This window comes from Gossypium arboreum, chromosome 10, assembly GCF_025698485.1.
Source record: "Gossypium arboreum isolate Shixiya-1 chromosome 10, ASM2569848v2, whole genome shotgun sequence".
NCBI lineage: Eukaryota > Viridiplantae > Streptophyta > Magnoliopsida > Malvales > Malvaceae > Gossypium > Gossypium arboreum.
The window spans coordinates 130,238,461-130,265,787 of NC_069079.1; the positions used below are offsets into that span (position 1 = coordinate 130,238,461).

Here is a 27,327-nt window from a genome sequence, read left to right on the forward strand (position 1 = left end):
AATACCAAAATAGGGTGTCAGATACATTATTTACGAAAATGGGTTGTTTTTTTGGGTCGAGCCTCCCTGACAGGCGCGATCTATTTTTTTAATAATATAATTTATTTATTTTTTTAAATATTATTATTTTATTATATTTTAATAATTTTTAAATTTTTAAAGTTCAGTCGGGTCAAAACCGGTCGAGCTAGACCGGAGGTGGGACTCGATCGCTCTGCTGCAGAGGCGCGACCGATCGCTCCTGCTGCAAAGCGCGACTCCTGAGCCCGCCACGTGTCCCCCCCCCACCCCCATGCCACTGTAGAAATAGAGAAAAAAATAAAATGTTATAATGGGGACCATATAAGCACCGGTCCCCAATTTTTTGATGCAGCAGCAAAGAGAGAAAAGAAGAAGAAGAAGAAGAAAAAGAAGAAGAAGAAGAAGGAGGAGGAGGAGAAAGAAGAAAAATGTTAGTAATTTTTTTATAATTATTTTAAGATTAAAATGTTAGTAGTTTAGTGTTATGTGATAATTTTTAGTGTTTGTAATTATTTTAAAATTAAAAAAATTACATTTCAAAAAAAGTAAAATATTAGTAATTTAAGAGTGTTATGTAATTATTGTGCTTGAATATAGTTTATTAATTGCTAATTTTGTTTTTGTTTTTGTTTTAATACTACTTGTCAAGTCTTGCTTTATTTGTTTTTAATTTAAAATTTTTTTGTTGAATTTTCAAGTCCATGATTTTTGTTTTACTTTTATCTAACATCCTATTTGGGTGTTTTAATTTTTTTTTAATCTAGTTGGGTAAAAAACCTCATTATTTTGCCATTGATGCTCGATTTTGATAGCTTGATGGCAGCCTCCTTTAAATAAATATATAAAAAATAAATATTTTGCCAAGATTGTCCATTTCGGATTTACTTGAAATCAATATTTTTGTATTTTATTTTAAAAAACTTTACTAGCATTCATTTCATTGTTAACAAAAAGTGAGAAATATAGTGGCTAATACATTCTAAAAATAAAATAAAAATTTATACCTATGTAAAATGTATAAACTTGAGAGTTAATCTTTTCAAATATTTTTAAATTATAATTTAATTTAATTTCAAACTTTTAAAATTAATTAAATTTACCTATGTAAAGTGTTAAAAAATAATTCTTTTAAATTTTATAAAAATTTAATCAAAACTTAAGGAAAAAATAAAATATTTTTAAGAGTAAAATAGACTATTAATAAATTATGCTTATATTTTAACTTGTATAAAACACATAACAAGAGAATTAATATATATTAAAGAATTAAACACATTAATATAAATGATATGTTAAAATGCATTTGGCTTTATGATTGGAAGTAATGTAGTACTTTGCGGTTGAATAGATGCATAATTGACTAGTTGAAAGTGAGTATATGAGAAATAAGTTACTTTGAATATGGAAAGATGTTGAATAAACGATCTAAAGAGAGTAAGAAATAGAATTAAATAATTCTGAAGAGAGTAAGAAATTTTAATGTAATTTTAATGTAATTTTGATATAATGTAAATTTATAATTTTTATTTATTTGATAATTTTCATTGCAGATTTGCAGCAAATGGGTTCGTTGATTGATAATGAAAATAAGGGTCACATATCGAGTAACATTAATGAGATGGTAATGAAAATTTTATTTGATAGTCACATTATTTGTTGAATGAAATTATATTGTATTAACCATTTCGTAAATATAATAATCTCAGGTCGAGTACCGCGTATTGAGGGGTCGTATTTATAATGTAGGGTTTCAGCCGGATGAACGCGTAATACCGTTCTTAGAGTTAGCGGGGTTCGGATCAGCAGCATTGATCCGGACTTTTGATCTGCGATATGACTTAATTTCTGCTTTAGTCGAGCGATGGCGTCCGGAGACGCACATTTCATTGCCATGCGGGAGTGCACCATAACTTTAGAGGGCGTTGCAGATGCACTAGGGCTCCCCATCGACGGAAACGTGGTCACGGGCTTAAGTTCGATCTCGAGGTTAGCTCGCCTTTGCTACGAGTTACTTGGACACTCCCCAAGTGAGGGGAAATTTGCCACATTGCGGTTTTCATGGCTAAAGGCCAATTTTGAGCATTTACCCAATACTGCCATTGAATTGGAGGTTATGCAGGCCGCTCGAGGTTACATTATGCACCTTATAGGAGGTGTACTCGTGCCGGATTCACACGGCAGTGAGGTCAGTTTGATGTATCTACCGCTACTGTCTAATTTGCATAACACGCGTTCATACAGTTGGGGGTCTGCAGTGTTAGCCACGCTGTACTGCGAACTTTGTCGGACGACAGATCCTTCTGCGATGGATATAGGTGGATGCCTTATACTGCTGCAGTCTTGGGCACTTTATCGGATGCCATTCTTGGCATCCATTAGTCACCAGCCATATATATTTCCACTTGTTAATAGGTAATGAATCTTTACACGTTATAGCAATTAATTGAATTTTTTAGGTTATATTGTTCTAACAATTTGTTTCAGTAGATGGAGCACGAATCCGGGTATCGGAGGTCATACAGTTCCGATATATCGTCTGATGATCGAGAATCATTCTGGGGAGGGGGTAGGTTTTTTTAATATCAATTTAATTTTATTATTTTTATCTCACTCAACTCACGTTAATATGAAAATGTTATTAACTGTGCAGTTCATTTGGATGCCGTATTCTGTTCCTAAGATTATGGCCGTTATTCCCTCGCATGCATACGTCCACTCAAACTTATGGTGCATTAGCGCACCCCTTATCCATTTTCAGACGGTGGAGTGGTATCATGGCGATCGAGTACTCCGACAGTTCGGTTGTATACAATATATCCCGACACAACCAGTACGATTGCCTACAAAGCTTCATGGCATGACTAGAAGGGGGATGCATTGGGCAGATTGGGGAGATGTGCATGAAGAGTATGTTACGATGTGGAACAACCGGTTTGGTAGGATACCTCCGATGGATCGTTGTTTGGATCTACGGCCCTCGACACAGTACCTACAGTGGTACTATGAGAAGGGGAAACCATTTTTATTTGGTGGGCGGTCGATGGTAGTTCCCCCTCATACGACACGGATTAGGCAATATTTTCTAGATCCGCATCATGCACTAGCTCCGGAGCCAGAGCCAGAGCCGGAGGCAGTGCCGGACCCAGAGCGGCGGCCAGAGCCGGAGCTACACTCAGGGACTAGTTCTTATCATCCAGATTTGGGGGCCGATGACTATTTCCCGGGCTCTTCAGCCCAGGGATATTATTCAGATTTTGATATATTCAGCCCACTGCCACATCTGCACTCTACTCCTCCCGGCTCATATCCACCATCATACTCTACTCCTCCTGGCCCATATCCAGCGCCGTTCTCTACTCCACCCGGCTCGAGTTCATCAGTGGCATTTGAGACATTCTCTACACCCTTACATATGGACGAAGAGAACGTTGATCGTCGTAGTCGCCCACAACGTGAACGTCGAGCTCCACAAAGATATACCCCTAGAACCACACCATCAAACCATCAATTTTAAGGGGTTTTGTAATATATTGAAAGGATAAGGTTATTTTTTACCCATTTTCACAACTTGTCGTTTCCAGTCTGCGTTCTTATAATCTCAATAGAAGTTAACCGCGATTTGCCGTCTACAGTAAACGGATCACCATGGCACACCAAAACGCCTAATGGCGCAACTCGTATTTATTTATGTAATGAATATTTTGGCATTTTAATTAACAATTTAATTTTTTTGCAATTTAAACAGTTAACTTTGTATTTATGTAATGACTTTTTTTATTTATCAATTTTATGGTTTTTTATTTATTATTTAAATAAATAAACTTTATACTAACTATGTAAGTCAAATTAGATTAACTGCAACAAATTGTTGACAAATTTACGATTCAATCCTTTTAACATGTCATGAAACTACATCTCAATTTCTACCCGATTGCGACGATTGTCCAACATGGTAGTTTCGGAACGGGCATTTACTTTGATTATGACCGGCTAATCTGCATACGCCACACAGCTTTCCGTCGGATTTCTCCCTAATGTCCATTTCATTACGAATTCTAGATGATTGTGGACGACCTTTCGGGTTCCTACGTAACCCTTTATCTGGAACAAGCTCGAAGGTCGTCGGAGGTACCTCCCAAGTAGATAGGTCAGGAAGCACGGGGAACTCGTTCTCCCATACACGTAACGTGCGTGCAAGGGTGTACACTTCATCGATAAAATGTTCTACATTGAGTGAGACTTTAGCACAAGCTGCTACAACATGTGCACATGGATAATGAAGTGTTTGAAACCTCCTGCAATCGCATCGTCTATTTCAAGATCAACTCCGTAGGATCTAGGTGGTATACCGGTTGACGACCGATAGTCTCGATAACTTCGAAGCGTTTCATTACGTCGTGAATATACTTCTACAGATCATTGACCTCGCCATCCGACGGTTTGCAGCAATTGCATCCCGACATCTTCTACAAATCGTGTCCGCCTCTATTTGGTTAACTTGTTGTTGACCCATTCTTGGCATTAAGGTAGCCAACTTTGTAGAATGTAGTGAGAAGACAGATGAAATTGGAAGATGTCGTGTTTTTAACAACACAATGTTGATCCCTCCACCAAGTTTGTGGTCATTTGACCATAACGAAAGCCCTCGTCAAAACTTTGAGTCCATTGCCACGGCTCCATAGTACCCAACCACTGTCGGAAAGATGTGTTTGTTTGACCCTCCATGTCGCTCTCAAGTCGAGTCATTCTTTGGCGAAAAATGTGTGGCTCTAACTCGTACGCTGCATATTTATTAAGCAAAGATAAGTTATAACACTGCCCTAAAACATTAAAACTTATATTGAAAAGATAAAGCAATCCTTTACCCATTCTCACAACTTGTCTCTTCCAGTCTGCATTCTTATAATCTCGCTGGAAGTTAGCCGCGATGTGCCGGATGCAGTAAACGGATCTCCATGGCATACCGGAACGCCTAATGGCAGCAATTAATCCTTTCCCTCTATCAGAGATGATGCAAATATTATCGTTGCTAATAACATACCTCCGTAGGTTGGTAAGGAAGAATTCCCACGATTCCATGTTCTCCTTATCGACAATGGCAAATGCTATCGGAAGCACGTTCCTGTTGCCGTCTTGAGCAATCGCAAGAAGTAGGATCTGTGTATATTTTCCATATAGCCAGGTCCCATCTACTTGCACAAACGGCTTGCAGTGGGGAAATGCGCGCACACATGGATCAAACGTCCAGAACATTCGATGAAAAATTCTTTTTCCGGATTGTAGTTGGTCATCTGGCCCGTAATAAGGTCGTGTCTGCAACTCAATGACAGTCCCTGGCACGTACTCCCTCATAGCAGCTATCCATCCTTGTAACTCATTGTACGATGCATCGAAATCTCCATACAATTGTTCCATTGCCATTTGTTTAGCTATCCATGCCTTTCGGTATGATACTCGATACTGGAATCGTACCTGCATTTCGGCAATCAGTACTGAAACTTTAATGGTAGACATGTCTTTCACCATTGGCATGATGCACGTACAGATAGTTTTGGAATCAAGTTTTCGATGATCTTCTGTCATACGTGTTGAAGTGCATGTGTGAGGCCCAACAAATTTTCGTATCTCCCACATCTGCGACTTCTGGATAAATGCAGCTCGTATCCGCCAATTGCAGCCTTCCGCCGACCTCCAACACTCTCCAATGTATAATGTCGGTTTAGACGTTACAACTTTATAGTCTACTGATATATTCATGCTATACCGCTTAATGGCAAAAACACATTCTTCCTTACTTTCGAATCTTTGGCCTACGAACAACTCCTCAGAATCAGAATATACAGCTATCCGGTGAGCAGGTAGTATTTGAGGTACTCTGAAACTCAATTGCGTCTGTTGCATCGAGTCTATCCGAGACATGTGTACCCAGAGATTATTGTGTATCGCATCACGACGAATCTGGTTCCCAAAGCGAAGACGCGTTAACGTTTCTATCATCATTAACGCCTTCGTCGTCAATATCATCCGGGACCTCGTCTACGTCGGGATCACTCTCACTATCGACTTCGTGATCAGAAGGATCACTACTATGGTATACATCATCACCAACCACATCAGTCTCGGGTGTAGCATTAAGATCAATGTCGATCCCGTGTATAGTTGATTGGCTATCAACGTACGATATCGGAACCACCATACACGGCTCTTGAGCTCTATCTTCTTCACCTAATGAAGTGGGATCTTCAGTTGCCTCTATACCAGCTAACTCAGCAAATAACTGAATCGGTGCATTTTGGTTGCTTCGAGTCCCACAATAAAGAGCGACCATTGTCTCCACGTCTTCATCGTCTACGACTTCCATTTCAGTGAATTTTATGGGATCCGTCGAAACTGGAAACTTGTAGAAAAGTTTCGACATCCTTCTCCCACAACGTTTATAAAGTTTTTCACTAATTTTTTCCTTCATATCATCAAACGAGATATTTTTACTAAATCTCATTGCTACTTGTTTGCGACATTCAAATATACATCCCACGGTTGTTGTCAAAATTTCTCCATCGAAAAAACACAAACAAAAATTAATTCTCCATCTTCAATACTAGATCATTAAAAATTTTCAAAATTTTCAAAACAGTTTCAATAGAAAAAAATACATAAAATTTTAATGCAAAATTTTCATTCATAAGCTAACAAAATTAATAACCTAACAAAATAACTTTCAAATAATAAAATTACTAACAAAACTTTACATTCTATTTACAAAAAAAAAATACTAAAATACCTTATCCTCTTCCTTGTTTTCTTCTCCTATCTTTTTTTTCTTCTCCCTATCTTCTTCTTTCCGTTCAACTTTCGTATGCTAAATTTTGTGTATATGAAACCATTTGATTTTCGGGAGTATATATAGGGGAAAAGTTAAGCACGTGTGGGCCCCACCACAACCATATTCATTTGCGTCTCTGAGAAAGGCTCGATTAGTCGCGCCTCTCAAGTAGGCGCAATCTGTATTCGTATTTATCGTAAGTCATACTAACCCTAAAATAAAAAATAATATTTTATTTAAAAATTAATATAAAATAATCATTTGCTTTGTCGGATAGGCGAATGAAAAAAACCCAATTTTCGTATATAATTGGGTGACAACCTATTTGATAAATAATTTTTTAAAATTATTTCAGTAAAAAACTCTAAATAATTATTAAACTTAATAAATTTTTTCTTTTCTCTCGGTGGCATGGGAGGTGCAGGGCGGGGGGGGGGCGGGGACACGTGGCGGGCTGCGAGTCGCGCCTCTGCAGCGGGAGGCGACTGGTCGCGCCTCTGCAGCAGGAGCGATCGAGTCGCCTCTCGGTCTGCTCGACCAGTTTTGACCCGATGAATTTTAAAAATTTAAAATTATTAAAATATAATAAAATAATAATATTTAAAAAATAAATAAATTATATTATTAAAAAAATAGGTCGCGCATGTCAGATAGGCTCGACCCAAAAAAACAACCCATTTCCGTAAATAATGTATCTGACACCCTATTTTAGTATTTTAAAATTTTTTTTAACCCAATTGGGTAAAAAACCCAAGAAGTGGACTTGCCTTTTCAGTACTTAAATGAGAGCAGCTCACGGGTCAAAAATCCATCAATCAAGTTGGAATCCATTCGTTATTTGTACTGAAGAAGTGTCCAATTGTCGAATCCCCAGAAATACAAAGAAAACAAGTTGAAACTTATCCAGGAGTCTAATTGAAGAAGTGTTCTCGTCTTTCCAACCTTCAACTGATCTTGAGGACTTTAGTTGGAATGCCTTGATTGTCTAGCTCTTAGTCATTGCTTAAGAGAATTAAACTTATCTGGGACTCAAATTCAAGAACCTTTCTGCTCTTTGGGTAATCTTAAGCTCTTAAATATGAGCGGCTCAAGTATTCAAAAGCTACAGTTCAATACTGCCCTCATTTGTTCCGCAGAGATTCCGGAAGAGTTGTCCCCAAACAATTCTTCAAAATGTTAGAAAGAAAAAAGAAAAACAGGGGAGAGGGAATCTTTAGAAATGAACTTCTTTCCAAACTATTAAATGAAGAAGAAATTCGTATATACACCCCTTCCATAAGATATCCTTATCAAGAGAGGCTGAACAATAAAAAGAAAATACTTGTTGTCTTTGATAATGTTAGTGACCCAGACCAAATAGATTTTATAGGTGTTAAGACATTTTGGTCATGAAAGTAAAAATTATTGTAAGATGTAGAGATAGACAAGTACATTAGAATGAGGGAGTTAACCAAATACATTTGGTAAACAAATTAAATGCTAATGACTCTCTTCAACTTTTTTCTACTTTTGCATTTAAGATGTTTAATCCTACTGTTGATTTTCGATATATATTAGAAAGACGAGGTGAATAAACTAAAGCAATATGCTAACCCAAAACTTTCACATATTTTAAAAAGTGGCTTTGATGGGCTAGATGAACTAGAGAAAAATATATTTCTTGATGTAGCATGCTTCTTTAAAGGGAACCCAAGAAATATGTAGAAAAAATTTGAAGTTGCTTGTATAAGACTGTAGGAAGTGTAATAAGCAACTCGGTTGACAAGTGCCTCCATGATGTCATTTTTCTATGCATGATATACTTGAAGAGATTGCCATGGACATTGTTCATCAATAATTTAAAACACTCTAAAAAGTGCAGTAGATTGTGGATTATTAAAGATGTGAAACAAGTGCTCAAATATAATAAAGTAAGCACTAATTTTATTTATATTCCTTTTCTTATTTTTATAATATATTTTTTCATTTTAATTAGAATTTATATATAATAAATTGTGAATATATAAATTCATTTGAATTATAGGATAAACTACAAAATGGGTCACTAAACTATTGCCTTTATTTTATTTTGGTCACTGAACTTTTAATTTTTCGATTTAGTCACTAAACTTTTCAAAATCAAATATTTTGGTCATTCTCCCATTAGTTGCCATTAGATTAGTGACGGAAAACTAATGTGGGCTTTTTTTTTATTGGTATAATGATAAATTTTGGTCTAATAACTTTTTTCTAATGTTGTTAAGTATAGGATATATGACACTCTAAGATTGTAATGTTGGATAATATGGGCATCACATATATATAATAAAAATAATTACATATTATTTACTATCTATAAAAAATGTTGGCAAGTAATCTAATATGGTTAATGCTTATTGGGTTTTAGTTAATAAATAAAATATAGGTCAAATATGTTTAGATACTCGAGTAATTAATTTCTAATTAATGATTGACTAATGATTAGAAATTAAGGTTAATGTGCAAAAGTTATATATTAGGTTATAGTCCTCAAATTACACATACCTAACTTTTTGGCATATCATATTTAGAAAAAGAGAGTCACCTACCCTAAAATACTAATGTGTAAATTTAGAAGATCAAAAGCACATAATTTAAAAATTTCAACATATTGATGGATTTAGGTACACTTCCACATATTTTTGTTTTTTTAATGATCCAAAATGATATATCATGTTTATTAAATTTTGTATCAAAACTTTATTGTTCTAACAAGTAACATCCAAGACTTCTCATGTTAAATTACTAATAATTTTCTTAGTGTAAGTAATGACCCCATGTCCCCATCCATCCATCCATTTTTTATTACATAAACTACTACACAAATTTAATCTACTTATTATTATCAAAGCAATTGCTTTGTCACTTAAATTAATGTATTTGATGGTATTTGTTTGGGTACACTAATAGAGTTTTTCTTTTGACCATTCAATTATAAAATATTTAATTTAATTACAAGTATTTTCGAAATTTGACTTCTTCTTTTTGTCAATCTATCGTTAAAATTAATTCATTTGGATACACAAATAGTCACCCAACTATGATAGTTTTTTTTAATTTAGTTACTAACATATTTTAAATTTAATTTTTTTCAATTAGTCATCAAATCATTAATGGAAGGCCGACGTGACTTTTTTAGCATAATAACAATTTTAGCCCTCTAATTTTTACACATTCTATTAGTTTAATTTTAATTCTACAAATTTCAATATGTTTAGCTCTTAACATATACACATTCATCAATTTAATCTTGATTTTAAAATATTTAAAATTATAAAAAATTATAATGAATTTATGAATTAAATACTCATTTGGCTCCCGGACTTGACACCTCCTTCCAACTTGATACTAATAAGCGTTGAATTTTTAATTTTAGTTTTAATTTTTGTAACTTTTAATTTGATTTTTTTAAAATATGAATAAATTAACGGAACATATCAACATTGAGGGCTAACAACAAAAATAATAGAATATTCAATTAAAGAACTAAATTTATTATTATACAAATAAAAAAAAGATATACGATTAAATTTATAAGATTAATAATTAATATTAGAGTAAATAGCAATTTCGTATTGCTAAATTTAAATTAGTGTGGTTCACAGGTTGAACCACAAGAGAAAGATGCCAATAAATCGCAACCCATTCAAATATTAAAAAAAAAAATTTGTATTAGTTTTTTAATAAATTTTTATTAGGCTTAGTTAATACCTAAAATCAAAGAGATGAAAAAACCAATGCCTTTTCATTAATTGTAGCGAAGAAAATTAAATTTAGCTTTGTTTTACGAAAATTAAATTAATTGTAATCATCTCGATCACTAGTCTTTCTGATAGAATCACGAGCTTGGAGTTTAATCATGGCATCACCTACTCGAAGTATTAACTCACCTGTACCGACATCAATAATAGTCCTAGCAGTTGTTAAAAAGGGTCGTCCTAAAATTAAAGGAATGTCGCTATCCTCATCCATGTCTAAAACAACAAAGTCTACTAGAAATATAAATTTGTCGATTTTAACAAGCACATCTTCAATTATACACCTAGAAAATCTAATGGTTTTATCAGCCAGTTGAACGCTCATCCTAATTTGTTTGGGTTTCCCAAGACCTAGTTGTTTAAACATTTTATAAGGCATAACATTAATATTTGCCTCTAAATCAGCTAAAGCATTGTTAACATTCAAACTACCAATTAAATAAGGAATCGTAAAACTCCCTGGATCTTTCAATTTGTTGGGTAGCTTGTTTTGTAGAATAGCTGAGCAAACTGAATTTAACTCCACATATGATGACTCATCTAACTTCCGTTTGTTTGATAAAAGCTCTTTTAAAAATCTAACTGAGTTTGGCATCTGCGAAAAAGTTTCAATAAACGGTAAAGTTAATATGTAATTTTTTTAATAATTTAAGGAATTTACCAAATTGTTCGTCCGTGTGGTTTTTCTTATCGCATTTGGGTATGACACACGAGGTTTATACTCTTTGCTTACTAGTTTTTGTTTATCATTGCTTACTTCAACCTTAACTTTATTGACCACATTGTCTTGCCTCGATTTTGGTTCATCTTCAACTAACCCTTCATCATTGTGCACAGTAATGGCATGGAGTTGCTCCCTTGGGTTAGTTTCAGTGTTACTTGGTAGGCTACCTTGTGGTCGTTCAGAGATCAATTGAGTAACCTGATCTATTTGAGTTTCGAGCCCTTGAATCGACGCTTGCTAATTTTTAAGTGTTGTCTCGGTATTCTAAAAATTAGTTTCTGATACCGAGATAAATTTGGTAAGCATCTCCTCAAGGTTCGGCTTTTTCTCCTGTTGGTAATGTGGTTATTGAAAACCTGGAGGGTGTTGTGGCATTTGATTCCCTTAACCACCCCACGAAAAATTGGGATAGTTCCTCCAACCTGCATTGTAAGTGTTACTATAAAGGTTATTCTGAGGTCTAGAATTGTTACCTATATAGTGGACTTGTTCTCCATCGGTGCTAGGGTTGAAGGATGGATAGTCTGTGTTGTGCATCCCTCCTCCATTTGAATCACACCTCATCACTGGATGTACCTGAGTAGGATCATGCAAACCGTCAATCTTTTTATTCAAAAGTTCTACCTGGTTTGATAGCATGGTGACTACGTCGAGGTTGAAAACACCAACTGCTTTTGTCGGCTTTGTTCTCATGACTTGCCACTAATAGTTGTTTAGTGACATCTCTTCAATAAATTCGTAAGCCTCTTCAGGTGTTTTGTTGTTCAAGGTTCCACCGGCAGCTGCATCAATCAGTTGCCTTGTTGAGGGGTTCACACCGTTATAGAAGGTCTGAACCTATAACCATAAAGGTAACCCATGGTAAGGGCACCATCTCAATAAATCCTTGTATCTTTCCCATACATCATAAAGGGTTTTTAAATTCATCTGTACAAAAGAAGAGATATCATTCCTCAATTTAGCCATTCTAGCCGGGGAAAATATTTAAACAGAAATTTTTCGGTCATTTGTTCTCAAGTAGTAATTGACCCTCATGGTAACGAGTTCAACCACTGTTTAGCCTTATTCCATAATGAAAAGGGAAACAACCGAAGGTGAATGGCATCGTCAAAAATGCCATTGATTTTGAAAGTGTCGCAATATTCCAGAAAGTTGGCCAAATGAGTATTTGGCTCCTTATCTTGTAAACCATTGAACTGAATAAACTGATGGATCATCTGAATTGTGTTCGACTTCAGTTCAAAATTATTTGCAGCGACGGTTGGTCGAACAATACTCGATTCAGCTCCTATTAAAGTAGGCTTAGTATAATCATACATAGTACGAGGAGCAGGATTCTGATTTACTGGATTCGCGGCTGTAACACCCCAAACTCGTGGCCGTCACCGGATTTGACCACGTGGTGTTACCGGGCTTACTTCCCTTATTTCTCTCTTTGCCATAATTGATTTCTGTTCCAGGCAGGCTAGCTAACTGCGTCACTGTCACCTTAGAAATCATATCTCGAGTTCCAGAACTCGAAAATCAGTTCCGTAAATTTTCCCTGAAACTAGACTCATATATCCATCCCTGGATTTATTTCTAGAATTTTTGGTCAGGCCAATTGGTACAGTTTATTAGTTAAAGTCGCCCATGTTACAGGGGTCGACTACACTGACCTTTGCGCATTACGACCTGGATATCTTCTCGTACAGGGCTTCAATGCTCATGTAGTTTGTTTCTAATGAAACTAGACTCAAAGGGGAATCTGCACATATAAGGCACGACTTCTAATTCCTTCTGGATAATTTATGGTAAATTTTCAAAGTCGAGACAGGGGATCCAGAAACCGTTCTGGCCCTGTTTCACGAGAACTTTAATATCTCTCAGTATACTGCTCATATGGTCGTTTCGTTTCGTCCATATGAAAATAGATTCATCAAGGTTCAATTTCATAATTTATTCACTATTTAATTCTACTTCTACTATTTAGTGATTTTTCAATCTCATATCACTGCTGCTGTCCGCAACAGTTACTGCAGTAGACTATGCCAATTTCATGAATCTTTCCTTGGCCTTACTAATCATCCATCATACATGACACAAATTATGGCCACCTTATCAAAATTAAAGTTTCTAAGACTCGTGGCTATAGGTTCTAGCATCCCACTCAACGACCACATAGGCCATTTTCACATGGCTTAAAGTTTACAACCCACAATTCAACAAAACATAATAGCCTATACATGCCAAATGTTCTCCTAGTTCAACTACAAAGACAATACCAAAAGATTTCCAGCGGTGTGATGACTTCAACGACGGTTCCGAAACGCTAACAATACGAGTCCAAGAGACCTAAAATGGGTGACAAGAAAACACCGAGTGAGTTTATAACTCAGTAAGTCATAAGCATTCATCAACCATCCATTAATAAAATTTTCACAACATCAAACAATAAACGAGGCTAGGTACTTCATCCATATCGAAACTATACCATAATTCCTCGGACCTTTCGGTTCAATCTCATACCAAGTCATACATCCACATTTCATATTCTATACAATAAGATATTTGAGGCATTTTACACACCAACTCATTCACACCACAATCATACAATTGCAATCATCACATAGATTTAAAGCTTACCAAGCTCAACCCCGAGCATGAGCGTATTGCCTATTCGTCATGAGCTCAAGGTACTTACCCGATCCGCTGTCCGGGATTAACTCGATAATGTCGCACACTCAGTGCCAATTGTAATGCAAGAGCATATAGTGAATCCGCACACTTAGTGCTATATATTTTCAGCTCGCACACTTAGTGCTATATAATTTTCAGCTCGCACACTTAGTGCTATATAATCAAACTCGCACACTTAGTGCTGTATAATTTTAAACCCGCACACTTAGTGCCAATCTTGTCACCGTGTCCATTTATACTGCACACTTAGTGCGAGACCAATACCTTATGCATTTTGCTGCCTTTATACATTCAACAATGGCATCCTTCCATACACATACATTTTCATTTACACATCAACTCATTTAAACACAATTGTGTATATTTTATGGTCATTTACATCAACACCAAATATATGCTTAATGACTTACCTTATATTGGATGAAACGATTTCCAATCGGCTACTCGATTATCTTTGCTTTGCCTTTGTTTGATTTTCCCCCTTTGATGTCTTGATCTAGAATAAAAACATTTAGTAGTAAATTTTTTATTCTAATGTACAACATCATGAATCAACTCAACCGAATTATCTCTATCACCCGAACTAAAATTCGCACCTTAACTTCATCTCATTACCCTTAAAGTCCGAATGCACACATACACAATTTATATACAAATTTCATCCTCACAATGTATATAATTCATTCGCCATTCACCACTCACCTAACAAAACTTCATATCAAATTTCCATGACCGATCACACCTATACTTACATTCCATATAGCGAACATTACTTGTATATGTACCCATAAATTAAATGTGAGAATTTAGCAAAGTTACCTTTGAAAGACTCACCCGAACAACATGGAAATGTCCAGCTTTGGACAGCATTGAATTTTCAAATGAGACATGCATTAAACTTAACGAATTTGTCATAAAATTTACAATATTGGACAGCATGTAAAAGCAAATTAAGGCAGCATAATAAGATAGTCACAATTGCACACGTCAACACATATTGAGCAGCCATACCACACCATTTACTTCACCATTTAGCCACGGTTTCCAGGAGCAAATTAATCCACACTCACCAAACAAAACTATCAAAATCTTACATGCATGTCGCATGCAACAACAATCTCAAGCATCGCAACACTTAAAACCGAACAGCTTAGGAAGAAATATAAAATATTTGTAAAGAACTGACCGAAAATTCCTCCAAGATGGAAATCACCTATTTGATTTGCTCCATTGTATTTCTCTATTATTGCTTCCTCTTCTTCTTCTAGTTACAACAATTGCAAAAGAAAGAAAACATGAACACTCCTTCTTCTTCTCAAGTCATGGTAATTGTAACAAAAATGAGAATGGATGAACAACAAGGATTTTTCTTTCTTCTTCCTCAACTCACGGCAATGAGGGGACATTCACCATTCTCTTCTTTTTTTTTTCTTTATTTCCCTTCCATAATGCACTAGGCCAACATGTCTAGGACATGTTTTCTTTGCCCATCATCATGTCATGGCGGCCACTAACCTTAAGAAATGGGTTATTTGACATGCAACTCCACCTTTGTGTTAACATGCACTAATAAGCCATTTAAAATTAGCCTATCATATTTCACCATGTTTCACATTGATCCCTATTTAATAATTTCTCACAAAATTGGTAAAATTAGAGAATGAAACTTTTACATATGCATGCACACACATAGTAAGCATAGAATATAACAATTAATTATTTTTATGACTCGGTTTAGTGGTCCCGAAACGACTTTCCGACTAGGGTCAATTTAGGGCTGTCACAGCGGCAACCACAGGAGGTAGCAAATTATTCTGATTTTCAGCCATCTCTTCGGTAGTATTGGTATCATCCTTGTGCCCTTCCTCTATATACTGTAGATTTCGCCTTATTTCTCTATGGTTTCTGCGAGCTGTGCTTTCAATTTCACTGTTAAAAAGTAGAGGCCCGAACGGGTTTCTTCTAGTCATAAACTATAAAAAACCTGTCAGAAGCAAAAGAGAAGAAAAATTAGTAATTAAAAATAAAAACTAAAAACAAAAATTAAATGCAATATAAAAAAATGGCTAAGTTAATAAAAATCAAGCGTTCCTAATATGTTAGTCCCAAGCAACAGCGCCAAAAACTTGATGGTCATTAAACTAACTAAAAATTCAACTAGGGCAAGCGCACCTATCGAACAGTAGTATAGTTCTGGTGAGACCGAAAATATTGTATCCACAAGGACTAAAAGTACTAGTAATTACTATTTTTTATTAACTAGCCTATGAATTAAAGGGATGTTTTTTAAACTAGATTAACTATCTAATTAACTAAGAATACGACAGAGGTAAAAGTTGGAAAATACTGTTGGAAAACCGATGGATAAGACAATACCCAAGGAAGAATCCACCTAGACTTCACTTATTACTTCTGAATTAGACGATTTATTCACTTGACTTAATCTGTAGAAATCTCTGATTTATGTTAATAACTTTCTCGAGACTAAAAACAACTGACTCTAGGTTGATTAATTGAAATCTCTTTTTAATTAAAACCCCTATTTTCACATTAACTCGATCTATAGATTCCCTTATTAGATTTGACTCTAATCCGGCATATTTATATCGTCCTATCTCTAGGATTGCATGCAACTCCGCTTAATTATGGAAGATCTACTCTTAAATAGGGACTTTTGCTCCACTGAATAAGCACATCAAAACATGAATTAATATCCTGGAATATTAAAGCAATGATTAAAACTCATAATTAATAATAAGAACAAATATTTATCATATAATTCAAATAGTAATAAGATCCATCTTAGGTTTCATCTCCCTTAGGTATTTAGGGAGCTTAGTTCATAATAATGGAAAACATCTCAAAATTGGGAAAACAACAAAATATAAAGAAACCCAAAGAACTTCTCAAGAAATTGAATGGAGATCTTCGGTCTTGAAGTTGACCCTGCTTCCGAGCTGATTTTGATGACTGTCTTCGAGTATTCTCTGCCTTCTACTCCGTCCCCCTTTTGATCCTCTTCTAGGGTGTTTATATATACTTTGGAATGCTTTAAAACCCTAAAAATTAGCCTTTTTCGAGTAGAATTAGACTTGGGTTCTATAGGGACACGGCCGTGTACCACGCCCGTGTGAAGGTACTCAAGATATGTGTAATTCTGAGTTGGTTTTTAGTCGACACGGTCATGACACATGGGCGTGTGGCCTACCCGTGTGTCACACACGGGCGTGTAGGTTACTCGTGTGGAAGTACCTAAGCCGTGTGAAACACTGAATTAGGCCCATTTTGTCCTTTTTGGCCCGTTTCTTGCTCTTTTTGCTATCCTAATCTCTCCTGGGTATAAAACATGAAATTAAAGGATTAAGAGCACCAAATTCATTAAATCTTATGATAAACCTTCCAAAAATATGCCAAGTGTGAGGTAAAAATATGTATATATTATGGTTTATCAAAGATGCCATGAAAGAGAACAAAATACGTTGAGGGAACTTTGATTTGCTTTGCTTCTATCGTAGGAAGAGTGACAAGCGTCGTTTTGCCTATCAAAATAAAATAAACCTCTTCAAAAATAAAATAAATAAATAAAAAGGTAGAATAGTGGAAGAGGGTCGATCCACAGGGAGTTTAATGGAATTCTTGATTAAATTTCTTATTCTCGACCTAGGAGTTGAAATAGAAAATAAAAAAAAGGTGATTTGAGAAGTAACAAGAAAATAAAATAAACAAGTAAAATTGCAAGAAAGATGTATTAAGATAGAAGCAATAAAATAAAGAAGATGAAAGATTAAGTTGAATAAACACGAGTATAAGAATCGCCTCGAGCTAGTTTCGCCAATTCCCACAATCATTGAAAATAGATTTTTGCTTCGGGATTCATGTCGATTACAGTCTACAAGGCCCAACCCATCGTAACTTGCTATTCTCTCATGTAACCGATCTTCCCAAGTCTATCTTCGAAAGTCGATTCTTAAGTAAATCAACCACGTCTATCGCCGTTAAAATACTTAGTTTTAAAACAGGAAAAGCCCAACTCAGAAGTTGTCTTATCGAGAATCATTTCCGATCTCGTCTTTCCTTAGCGGACCGCCGCTAAGAGTGTTCATAGGAAGTCGAAATGCCACAGGCCGATCCTTCCTCCCAACTGTAAAATTAAACGATTCCAGACCAACGGATCCTTTTTTATTTGAAAAATGTTTAAAAATTTTAGTAAGGCCGATTGCCAAACTATCTAAGCAAAAAGATGAAAATGTATCCCGAAGGGATTTAAGCAATATTCAATTCTCACGTGAGGAATTGATTCGTACTAGCTCTTGGCTTGAGAAAAATTAGCCAAGCATGATATTGATTATCATGCTTAACATGTTTTGATAATGTAAAAACATAAAATAAAATAAAATAAAGTAGAAATAAACAAAAGAAGAAAATTTTATTAAAAATGAAAATAAAGTAGCAATAAGAACAGAAGACGAGATCACCTTAGCCTTACCCAAAGGTGGGTATTTATAGGCTTCAAATTCCCAAATCAACAAACTAATCAAAAAAAGATAAGATAATATCTTTAAAATTATGAAAATGAAATCCAAAATCTCCAAATCACGTCAATAGATCAAGATAAGTTGTTTCCAGAATATTCCCTGTGTTGACTTCTGATTTGCCACGTCAGATCGGCGTCGTGCTTGTTGTCGTGCCCACGACTCCACCGTGATGAAATAAAAAAAAGAAAAGCTGCAGATTACGTCTTTTTGTTGCCATTTCTAGTATTGGGTTCACTACACAAAAAATAAATCAAATACAACCAATTAAGTAGTGAAAAATTCATAAGACAAAGGAATTAACAAGCAAAAAGTGTCAAATATAAGAGTACATAAAAGAGAAAGTGGTTTTATTAAATGGGAAAGAGACTGAAAGTGATTTTGTTAGACAGAAGCATAGGCGATGACTTGAGCTTAGCAAATTATTCTAAACATAAGAGCATTGTCAGGTTTACTTGATAAACTACGCTTCATATTATTTTTAATATTTATACAGTTGATTCCAATGAAGAAAGGTTGAAAAGAGGTTGGCCGGCTTTGTTTATTTATTTAACTACCCATTGCAGCATACTATATGAATTTGATCCTTATGCAATCAGTTTTATATTGAATGTGTTTTGCATGGGGTTTGGTGATTGGTGTGTGCTCTCAAAGTCATGGTCTTCCAATGGGACAAAATTGTGATGCAAATAATATATTTGTTATTGACTAAATTAGTTGGGATTATTATAAATATAAAGAGTAATCTCAAAGTCATGGTCTTCCAATGGGCTTCATATTTTTATTAATGTACATTTGATTCCAAGAAGAAAGGTTTAAAAGAGTGAGAACGAACAAAGAAAAATAAAAACAACCCAAAGGTTGCGTATTCAATTATTCAAAAATAAAAGTAAAGGGAAGATCACATTGTCGTTAACCAATTAAAACATCAATTACTTTAAAAATTGAGTTGATATCTATTTTTCTTTATCATAAATGCTACTTAAATTATTTATCTGTTATTTATTTTACACAAAATGTTATATTTTTTAAAAATAATTTAATCAATAATAAACCGCCACATCATATAAACATAAAAATATATTATTTTAATTCTTTAATTTTCTTTTTTTTCTTTCACATTATTTCTTTTATCTTTTATAATGTCTAGTAATATTGACAATTCAGATTAAGACATTGGCAATTAATTATGTTTTCGAATGTCATCATCTACTTACTCAACCTGACAAGATCAAAAAAAATTATTTTATCTATTAAAATATGTGTTTTTTGAACTAGACTAACTAGTTGTACCAATAACTGGTGGAGTTACTGGTCGTTAAATGAACACATGGAGCTTGGATGGTATTTTCAATGCCAACCCTATCACAATTTTCATTCTCGAGATTGATGAGCTTTTATGTTTACCCCATGGAGGAACCCAACATAATCACTTGGAAAAAAGAAAGTTGTAGCAAATAGAAATAATTTTGGTTTAGTTGGAACTTCAAAGTGAGAAGTTGGCTTCATGGTATAGCCATTTGACTTGATTGTTATATAAGTTTGGGCTAAAACTTGAATTTAATTTCCCTTTTAATAATTAAAATTCCAGAGTTTTACTCTGTTTTGGAATTGAAAGGATGCAACATCGAAATTGGTTTGTACGTTCATTTTTAAATTATCATTTTAATTGGATTGTAAAATTAGGTAATCTTAAAAATTAGAGATAGAAAAGTACTAAGAATGGGGAGTTAACCCAATTACATCAGGATAAACAAGTTAAATGGGAATGACTCTCTTCAATGTCCCCATCCATCCGTTTTTTATTACGTAAACTACTACACAAATTTAATCTACTTATTATCATCAAACAAATTGCTTTGTCACTTAAATTAATGTATTTGATTAGAGATTATTGAATGAAACGATATTTGTTTGGGTACATTTTCACTTAATTATGTTCAATTATAAAATATTCTATTTTCGAAATTTGACTCTTATGTTTTTGTCAATTTATCGTTAAAATTGATTGATTTGGATACCCAAATAGTCATTCAATTATGATAACTATTTTCAAAATTTTGGTCATCTAATTATAACAAATTTTAATTTAGTCACTAACATTTTGAATTTTAATTTTTTTGTTAATTAGTCATCAAATAATTAATGGAAGGCTCACGTGGATTTTTATTAGCATAATAACAATTTTAGTCCTCCAATGTTTACTAATTCTATTAGTTTAGTCTTAATTCTACAAATTTCAATATATTTAACTCTCAACATTTATACATTCTGCTAATTTAATCTTATTCTAAAACGTTTAAAAATTATAAAATTTAAAAATTATAATGAATTTATGACTCAAATACTAATTTGGCTCCTGGACTTGGCACCTCCTCCCAACTTAGTACTTATAAATGTTGAATTTTTAGTTTTTTAATTTTAATTTGAGTTTTTTAGAATAAAGATTAAATTAACAAAACATATCAACATTAAAGACTAGAAACCAGATTGATAAATGTACAAATATTAGAGAGCTAAATTTATTATTATACAAATAAAAAAGATAACAATGAAATGTAGAGTGATCAACAAATCAAATCTCAAAAACATTAGCGATTAAATAATTTTTCTTTTATAATTGTATAATCAAAATAAAAATTCTTGAATGATTATCTATGTAGTTTACTCTATTCATTTTAAAAGATTAATCATAAAAGTAAGTAATTGATATTAGAGTAAATAGCAATTTCGTATTGCTAAAATTTAAATTAGTGTGGTTCAGAGGTTGAACCACAAGAGATAGATACCAATAAATCGCAACTCATTCAAATATTAGAAAAATAAATTTGTATTAGCTTTTTAATAATTTTTTATTAGGCTTAGTTAATACCTAAAATCAAAGAGATGAAGAAACCAAAGCCTTTTCATTAATTGTATTGACGAAAATTAAATTTAGCTTTGTTTTACGAAAAAAACAAAAATCCAATGTAAAAAACAATGAAGAAAGAAAAATCTAGTGTGTCGAAGATAACACATTCAATCTTTTGGCATTTTCTTCAAAGGTACCAAAATAAATGAAGGAAAGTCTGTCTTTTGCCTCAGTCATACAATCTATCCTTTGCTTCAATCACATAATCTAAACTCTTTCATGGCGTCTTCTTCGTCTTCTCGTCAAATGAAGCATCAAGTTTTCTTAAGCTTTAGAGGAGAAGACACACGCCTTAATTTTACCAGTCATCTTCTGAAAGCTTTGAAAGACACAGGAATCAATGTTTTCTTCGATGAAGATACACTGGAAAAAGGGGACCAACTTTCACTAGCACTTTCTCAAGCAATTGCAACCTCAAATCTTTCAATCATCGTTTTGTCTGTCAACTATGCTTCTTCAAAATCATGCTTGGCTGAACTCTCTGACATCATGGACCGCAAGGATACTGAAGGACATATTGTTCTTCCCATCTTTTATCATGTTGATCCTTCTGATGTACGGAATCTTGGTGGGAGATTCAAAACCTCCTTTGATGACCATGAATCAGAAAAGCTAGATCAAGTACAGCAATGGCAAACTGCCTTTGTTGAAGTTGGTAAATTAAAAGGGTGGCATATAGAAGGAGGCAAATTCGATAGGTAATTATACATTTTTCATCTTTTTATATTTGGCTTATCTTTGTTTTCGATTTTGTATATAATTATATTTTTATTTTGGTTATTTGCTAGACCTGAAACCGAGTACATTAAGGATATTGTTGAATATGTTATGAAAAAGTTGATGAACAGCAAGTCTGGAAGTGCTGCTGAAGAATTGGTTGGAATAGATGATAAAAAAAGGACGATTTTGAGACTGATTGATCAAGAAGACAGTCGTGTAATAGGACTTTGGGGAATGGGTGGTATTGGCAAAACTACCCTTGCTGATGCTGTATATAAAGAAGCCTTTAAAGTTTGAAGATCATTGTTTTCTCCAAAATGTTAGTCAGAAATTAGAAAAACAAGGAATAGAATCTTTACGAAATGAATTTCTTTCCAAACTATTAAACCAAAAAATCCACATAGGCACCCCGTCCATAAGTTTTACTTTAATAGAAAGGCTCAATAACAAAAGAGTGATTGTTGTCTTTGATGATGTTAATGACCCAGACCAAATAGATTGTATGGGTGTCAAATATTTTGGGGATGGGAGTAAAATTATAATAACATCTAGAGATAGACAAGTACTTAGGAATGGAGGAGCTGACAAAATGTACGAGGTAAAGAAGTTAAATGAGAATGACTCTCTTCAACTATTTTCTACATTTGCATTCAAGCTGTTGAATCCTTCGGTTGATTATCGAGATCTATCGAACAAGTTTGTAGAGTACGCCCAAGGTAGTCCACTTGCTCTTAAAGTTTTGGGTTCTAAATTGTATACAAAGACTAAAAAAGATTGGGAAAGTGAGGTGGAGAAGTTAAAGGAATATGGGCAACCAAAAATTTTACAGATTTTGAAGAGAAGCTTTGGTGAGTTGGATGAAATAGAAAAGAATATATTTCTTGACATAGCATGCATTTTTAAAAGGGTATCCAAGAAAGAGGCAGAAGAAGTTCTAAGTTGCTGTTATAAGGGTGCAGCGTGTGGAATAAGTAACTTGATTGACAAGTGCCTACTTGATATTGATTGTAAATATGGTGAATATATTTCTGTGCATGATATGCTTGAAGAGATGGGCAAGGACATTGTTCGCCAAGAATCGAAAAGCATTGGAATGCGCAGTAGATTATGGAGTCCTGAGGATGTGGATAAGGTGCTCAGATATAGTAAGGTAAATGCTAATTGTTTGTATATTTCTTTTTCATGATCAAATTAAATATGTGTTGCCATAACAAATTTAATTAATTGTAATTATTTTTTGATGTACAATACACTACCAATGAATAAGATGATAAGATAATTAAATTTTAAAAAGATCCAAGTAAGTTTATTTTTAATTATTTCTCATCATCTTCTTCATTGATAGTATATGAATTGTACGCTATCTATTTATCAAATACAAATCCTTACTTCTAACTTTTCTTTAATAAGATGTCTTTGTATGATATAGTCAATGTCTTAGGGTCTAAATGAAATTTGCTCAAGAGTTTAGTGGGTTAGTTAAATATCTAATTCATTGTTCTAAATTTTTTTTATATCTTTATTGATACTTGATATATATTGTTATTATGGGAATCAGCCAATTCAAAGAATAAACTTAAACATGCCTTAAATTGATAATATACGATCATGTCCTACTATTTTTTAGAACATGCATAACCTTAGATATTTCATCTTCTATATGTTTATGGAAGGTTTGAGCATGGAGTATAAGAAGATATTTGCTAATGAATTAAGGTGTAACATAGGATCTACTCAAGGATCTACCATTCTATTGGGTTAGTCAAATATCTAATGCATTACAAAAACCAAAATAAAATTAAACACTTTATATATCTAAAAGTTCATGTAAATAAAAAGGTATATATGCGAAATTAGGCTAAGCCTTTCGTAATATAATTACTTTCTTTATAGGTGATTAAATAGAACAACCATAAATTTGTCTATGCAGATGCTTGGTAATATATATCTTTTTTCATAGGGGTCTGAATCAATTGAAGGAATAACGTTAGACATGTCTCAAATCAAAGATAAGCTACGATTACATCCTTCTGTTTTTGAGAACATGCTTAGTCTTAAATATCTCGAGTTCTATTCATGTAACTTTGACAAGAAGCTACTTGCAGACGAACATGATATTGTATCTCTTCCTAATGAGTTAAGGTATCTTCGGTGGTCTTATTACCCCTTCAAATATTTACCATCAAGTTTTAATCTGAAGAATCTTGTTGTGTTGAATTTATCAAATGGCAACATAGAACAACTTTTGGATGACAATGATCATCAGGTATATTCTTTCATACTTTGCTCATTCAAGATATTTTTGAAAAAATAAAAAGGATTCTAATTGATGTGTCTGTAAATCATATGATTGACGTCTTATTAAAACTTTTTACGAACAAATTTAAAAGTATTTTATTTTATTTTAAAAGAAACAATTAGAACTATTAATGATAGTTGGAATTATACAAACAATACATCAAATATAAAATTTTGTTTTATTAATGTAATTATATATATTTTTCTTTTCATTTTGATTTAGCCCATTGTACGTGGATGGTGCTTAGAAGTGATGAAACTATTTTATGTTTTCGTTGCACAGGATCTTGTTAATTTAAGAAAAATTAATGTTTCACAATGCAAGAATTTAAGGAAGATCGCTAATCTATTAGGAGCCATCAACCTTAAAACACTTGACTGTAGCGGGTGTGAGAGTTTGGTTGAACTTCCTTGCTTGAATCGTTTGACATCTCTAGAATTTCTTGAACTTGAGGAATGTTATAGTCTCAAGGAGTTTCCCGAGCTCCCAAATAACTTTTCTGATTTAAGTTTACAAGAAACTGGAATAGAAGAAGTACCCGATTCAATTGATCGTCTCACTAGTCTTGAAATGTTGGTTTTGAGCAACTCGATGGTCAAAAATGTATCGAGCCATATTTCAAAGTTGGAATCCCTTGGTCTGTTGGATCTTAGTTATTGCCCAATCGCTGAATTCCCAGAAATCCCAAGAAATTTAAGAGTATTAGAGTTACGTGGTACTCAAATTGAAGAAGTACCATTTTGTTTTGACTGTCAAAGTAGTCTTACGCTCTTAGATTTGAGCTACACAAGTATTCAAAAGCTACAGTGCAATATGAGCATCTCTAGTTCTGGAGATATTAAAACAGCTGATGTGCCCTCATCGATCACAAGGTTTGGAAACCTTGTACGTTTGAAAATGAATTATTGCAATAGCCTTAAATTACTCTCAGAGGTTCCACCAGATCTAAGCTACTTGGAAGCACATGGCTGCTCGTCATTAGAAAAAGTAACCTTCACAGATCAAAATCTATTTGAACTCCCTGATGATATTTTCATGATATTCTCTAATTGCTTCAATTTGAATCAAGATTCAATTGATAACATTTTGGAGAGTGCCATGTTCAAAGCTGGAGCCCAAGTAGAAACAAGGACATCGTTATGGGAGATTGGTTGGGAGTCACAAACGTTTTTTTGTTTCCCAGGAAATGAAATTTCAGCAAATAAGTTTGAGTTTCAGAGCTTGAATTCTTCAATAGATTTGAAGATAGCCCCAAATTGGCGTGTTGGGGGTGGATTCTTGGCTTTTGCTATTTGCCTTGTGGCCGATCTAACAGACTGCTGTCACTATAAAAATCTTGAATGTATCTGTGAATATCAACTGAAAGCCACCGATGATGGTAATGAAAAGTTCAAAACGAAGTGGTATGATATGAGGATGGAGATTTAGACTCTGAGTTAGAAGACTTTGAGTTCATGGGTGATCACGTGTTGGTTCTGTTTAATGACGATATGGTTAAAAAAGACGAAGATTTTGTGGAGGCATCTTTTGAGTTCTACATAAAAGGTCACTACTACAGTTGGAAAGAGGTTAAAGATAAAACCGATGATATAGAAGTGAAGAAATGCGGTGTTCATGTATTTTATGTGGATGAAGATCAGTTTGATGAGATGAGCAAAGATGTATCGGGTGAAGGTCAGATTGATGAGACGAGCAATGATGAATCAGATGAAGATCAGATTGATGAGACGAGCAGTGAGGCATCGGATGAAGATCAATTTGATAAGACGAGCAGTGATGCATCGGATGAAGATCAAGAAAAGTTCAACTTTGATGAGATGAGCAAGGATGTATGTTTTGTAGAAGAAGATATTCCCGAACCCATCCCACGACGTAAAAGGCGTAAGCCCACTTAAACAAAAAAACTTAAGACCTCCGGTTGCATAGGTAGGTGGGTTTCATTTCATTTTCGATACTACATTCTATTTTTCTGCCATTGTCAGTACAGATATTAAGATTTATACTTAATTATATTTTTGACAGTCGGTTGACTAGTTATTGGTTGGTTTTATTAATTCATAGGATCAGTGGTGGACTTCATTGTTTAGTTTCTAGCATTGGTGCTCATGGCATAGGCAGTAAGTAAAAATTTAATCATCTCAACACTAGTGCATTTTGCTTCAAGCATATATTGATCCATTGATTTATGTTTCATATTTCCTGTAAAAGTTAGTGAATACGTTAATTATAACCTATATATGCTTTTATGTTGATGTAGGAATTAGCTATTTCTTGTGCTTTATATTTTACAATTATATAACGATCTTGTAAAACTTGCATATTTGATACTCTACTGGATTTGCAGATTAGGGTTGTCTTTGATATCTTCCTTCTCACTGTTGAACTTTGGCCTGGAATGCAACAGAAAACCAGCAGCAGACCAGAATCGAAGCTGAACCAGCGGAGCAACAGCATTTTGTTTTCATTTGTAACTCCTTTAGTTGCTTTGTAATTTGATCTTAAAGTTAGTAAAATTTGTTGATGATTTGAATTTAATGTAATGGCTGATATATCAGCTTCTTTTGTGTGTAATTCTAACTCAACTTTAGTCATGTATTAGTGGGAGCATTTATACATTAGGTAACTGTTATATTTCATTGTAACATCTATGTTTTTCAAGTTAATGAAAATAGAGAGTGATCAATTTTTCAGTTATCTTTTTGTTCAAAACTTCTTTGCATCAGTTTTTCTTTTGTTTTTCTTCCTTTGCTGCTGCCAAAACCTCAACAAATGGTAATTAGAGCCTGTCATCTTTGAGGGCTTCTGTTGTTGGTTGCTTTTTTGTGAAGAAAAATTAAAAATT

The 27,327-nt window shown here is 34.0% G+C and overlaps 1 protein-coding gene and 1 non-coding gene across 2 annotated transcripts; both read left to right on the top strand.

Annotated features, from left to right (window-relative positions):
• Nucleotides 1-7,255: 7,255 nt before the first annotated feature.
• Nucleotides 7,256-25,913, top strand: LOC108471763 (disease resistance-like protein DSC1). The gene is made up of 6 exons (XM_053020383.1): nt 7,256-7,371; nt 21,640-22,164; nt 22,255-22,456; nt 22,842-23,336; nt 24,147-24,452; nt 24,768-25,913. The coding sequence occupies exons 1-6, from the start codon at nt 7,256-7,258 to the stop codon at nt 25,911-25,913; spliced, it is 2,790 nt and encodes a 929-aa protein (XP_052876343.1).
• On the top strand, nt 12,198-12,304 carry LOC128282958 (small nucleolar RNA R71). The gene has a single exon (XR_008273306.1). It is a non-coding gene; the product is annotated as a small nucleolar RNA R71 (small nucleolar RNA).
• Nucleotides 25,914-27,327: the final 1,414 nt, after the last annotated feature.

Excerpts from the sequence above, each read along its gene's own strand:
- LOC108471763 (XM_053020383.1), top strand. The coding sequence starts at position 7,256 with ATGGGAGGTGCAGGGCGGGGGGGGGGCGGGGACACGTGGCGGGCTGCG. Across the intron at positions 22,165-22,254 it reads GAAGGAGGCAAATTCGATAG|ACCTGAAACCGAGTACATTA; the intron begins GTAATTATACAT and ends GTTATTTGCTAG. Across the intron at positions 23,337-24,146 it reads AGGTGCTCAGATATAGTAAG|GGGTCTGAATCAATTGAAGG; the intron begins GTAAATGCTAAT and ends CTTTTTTCATAG.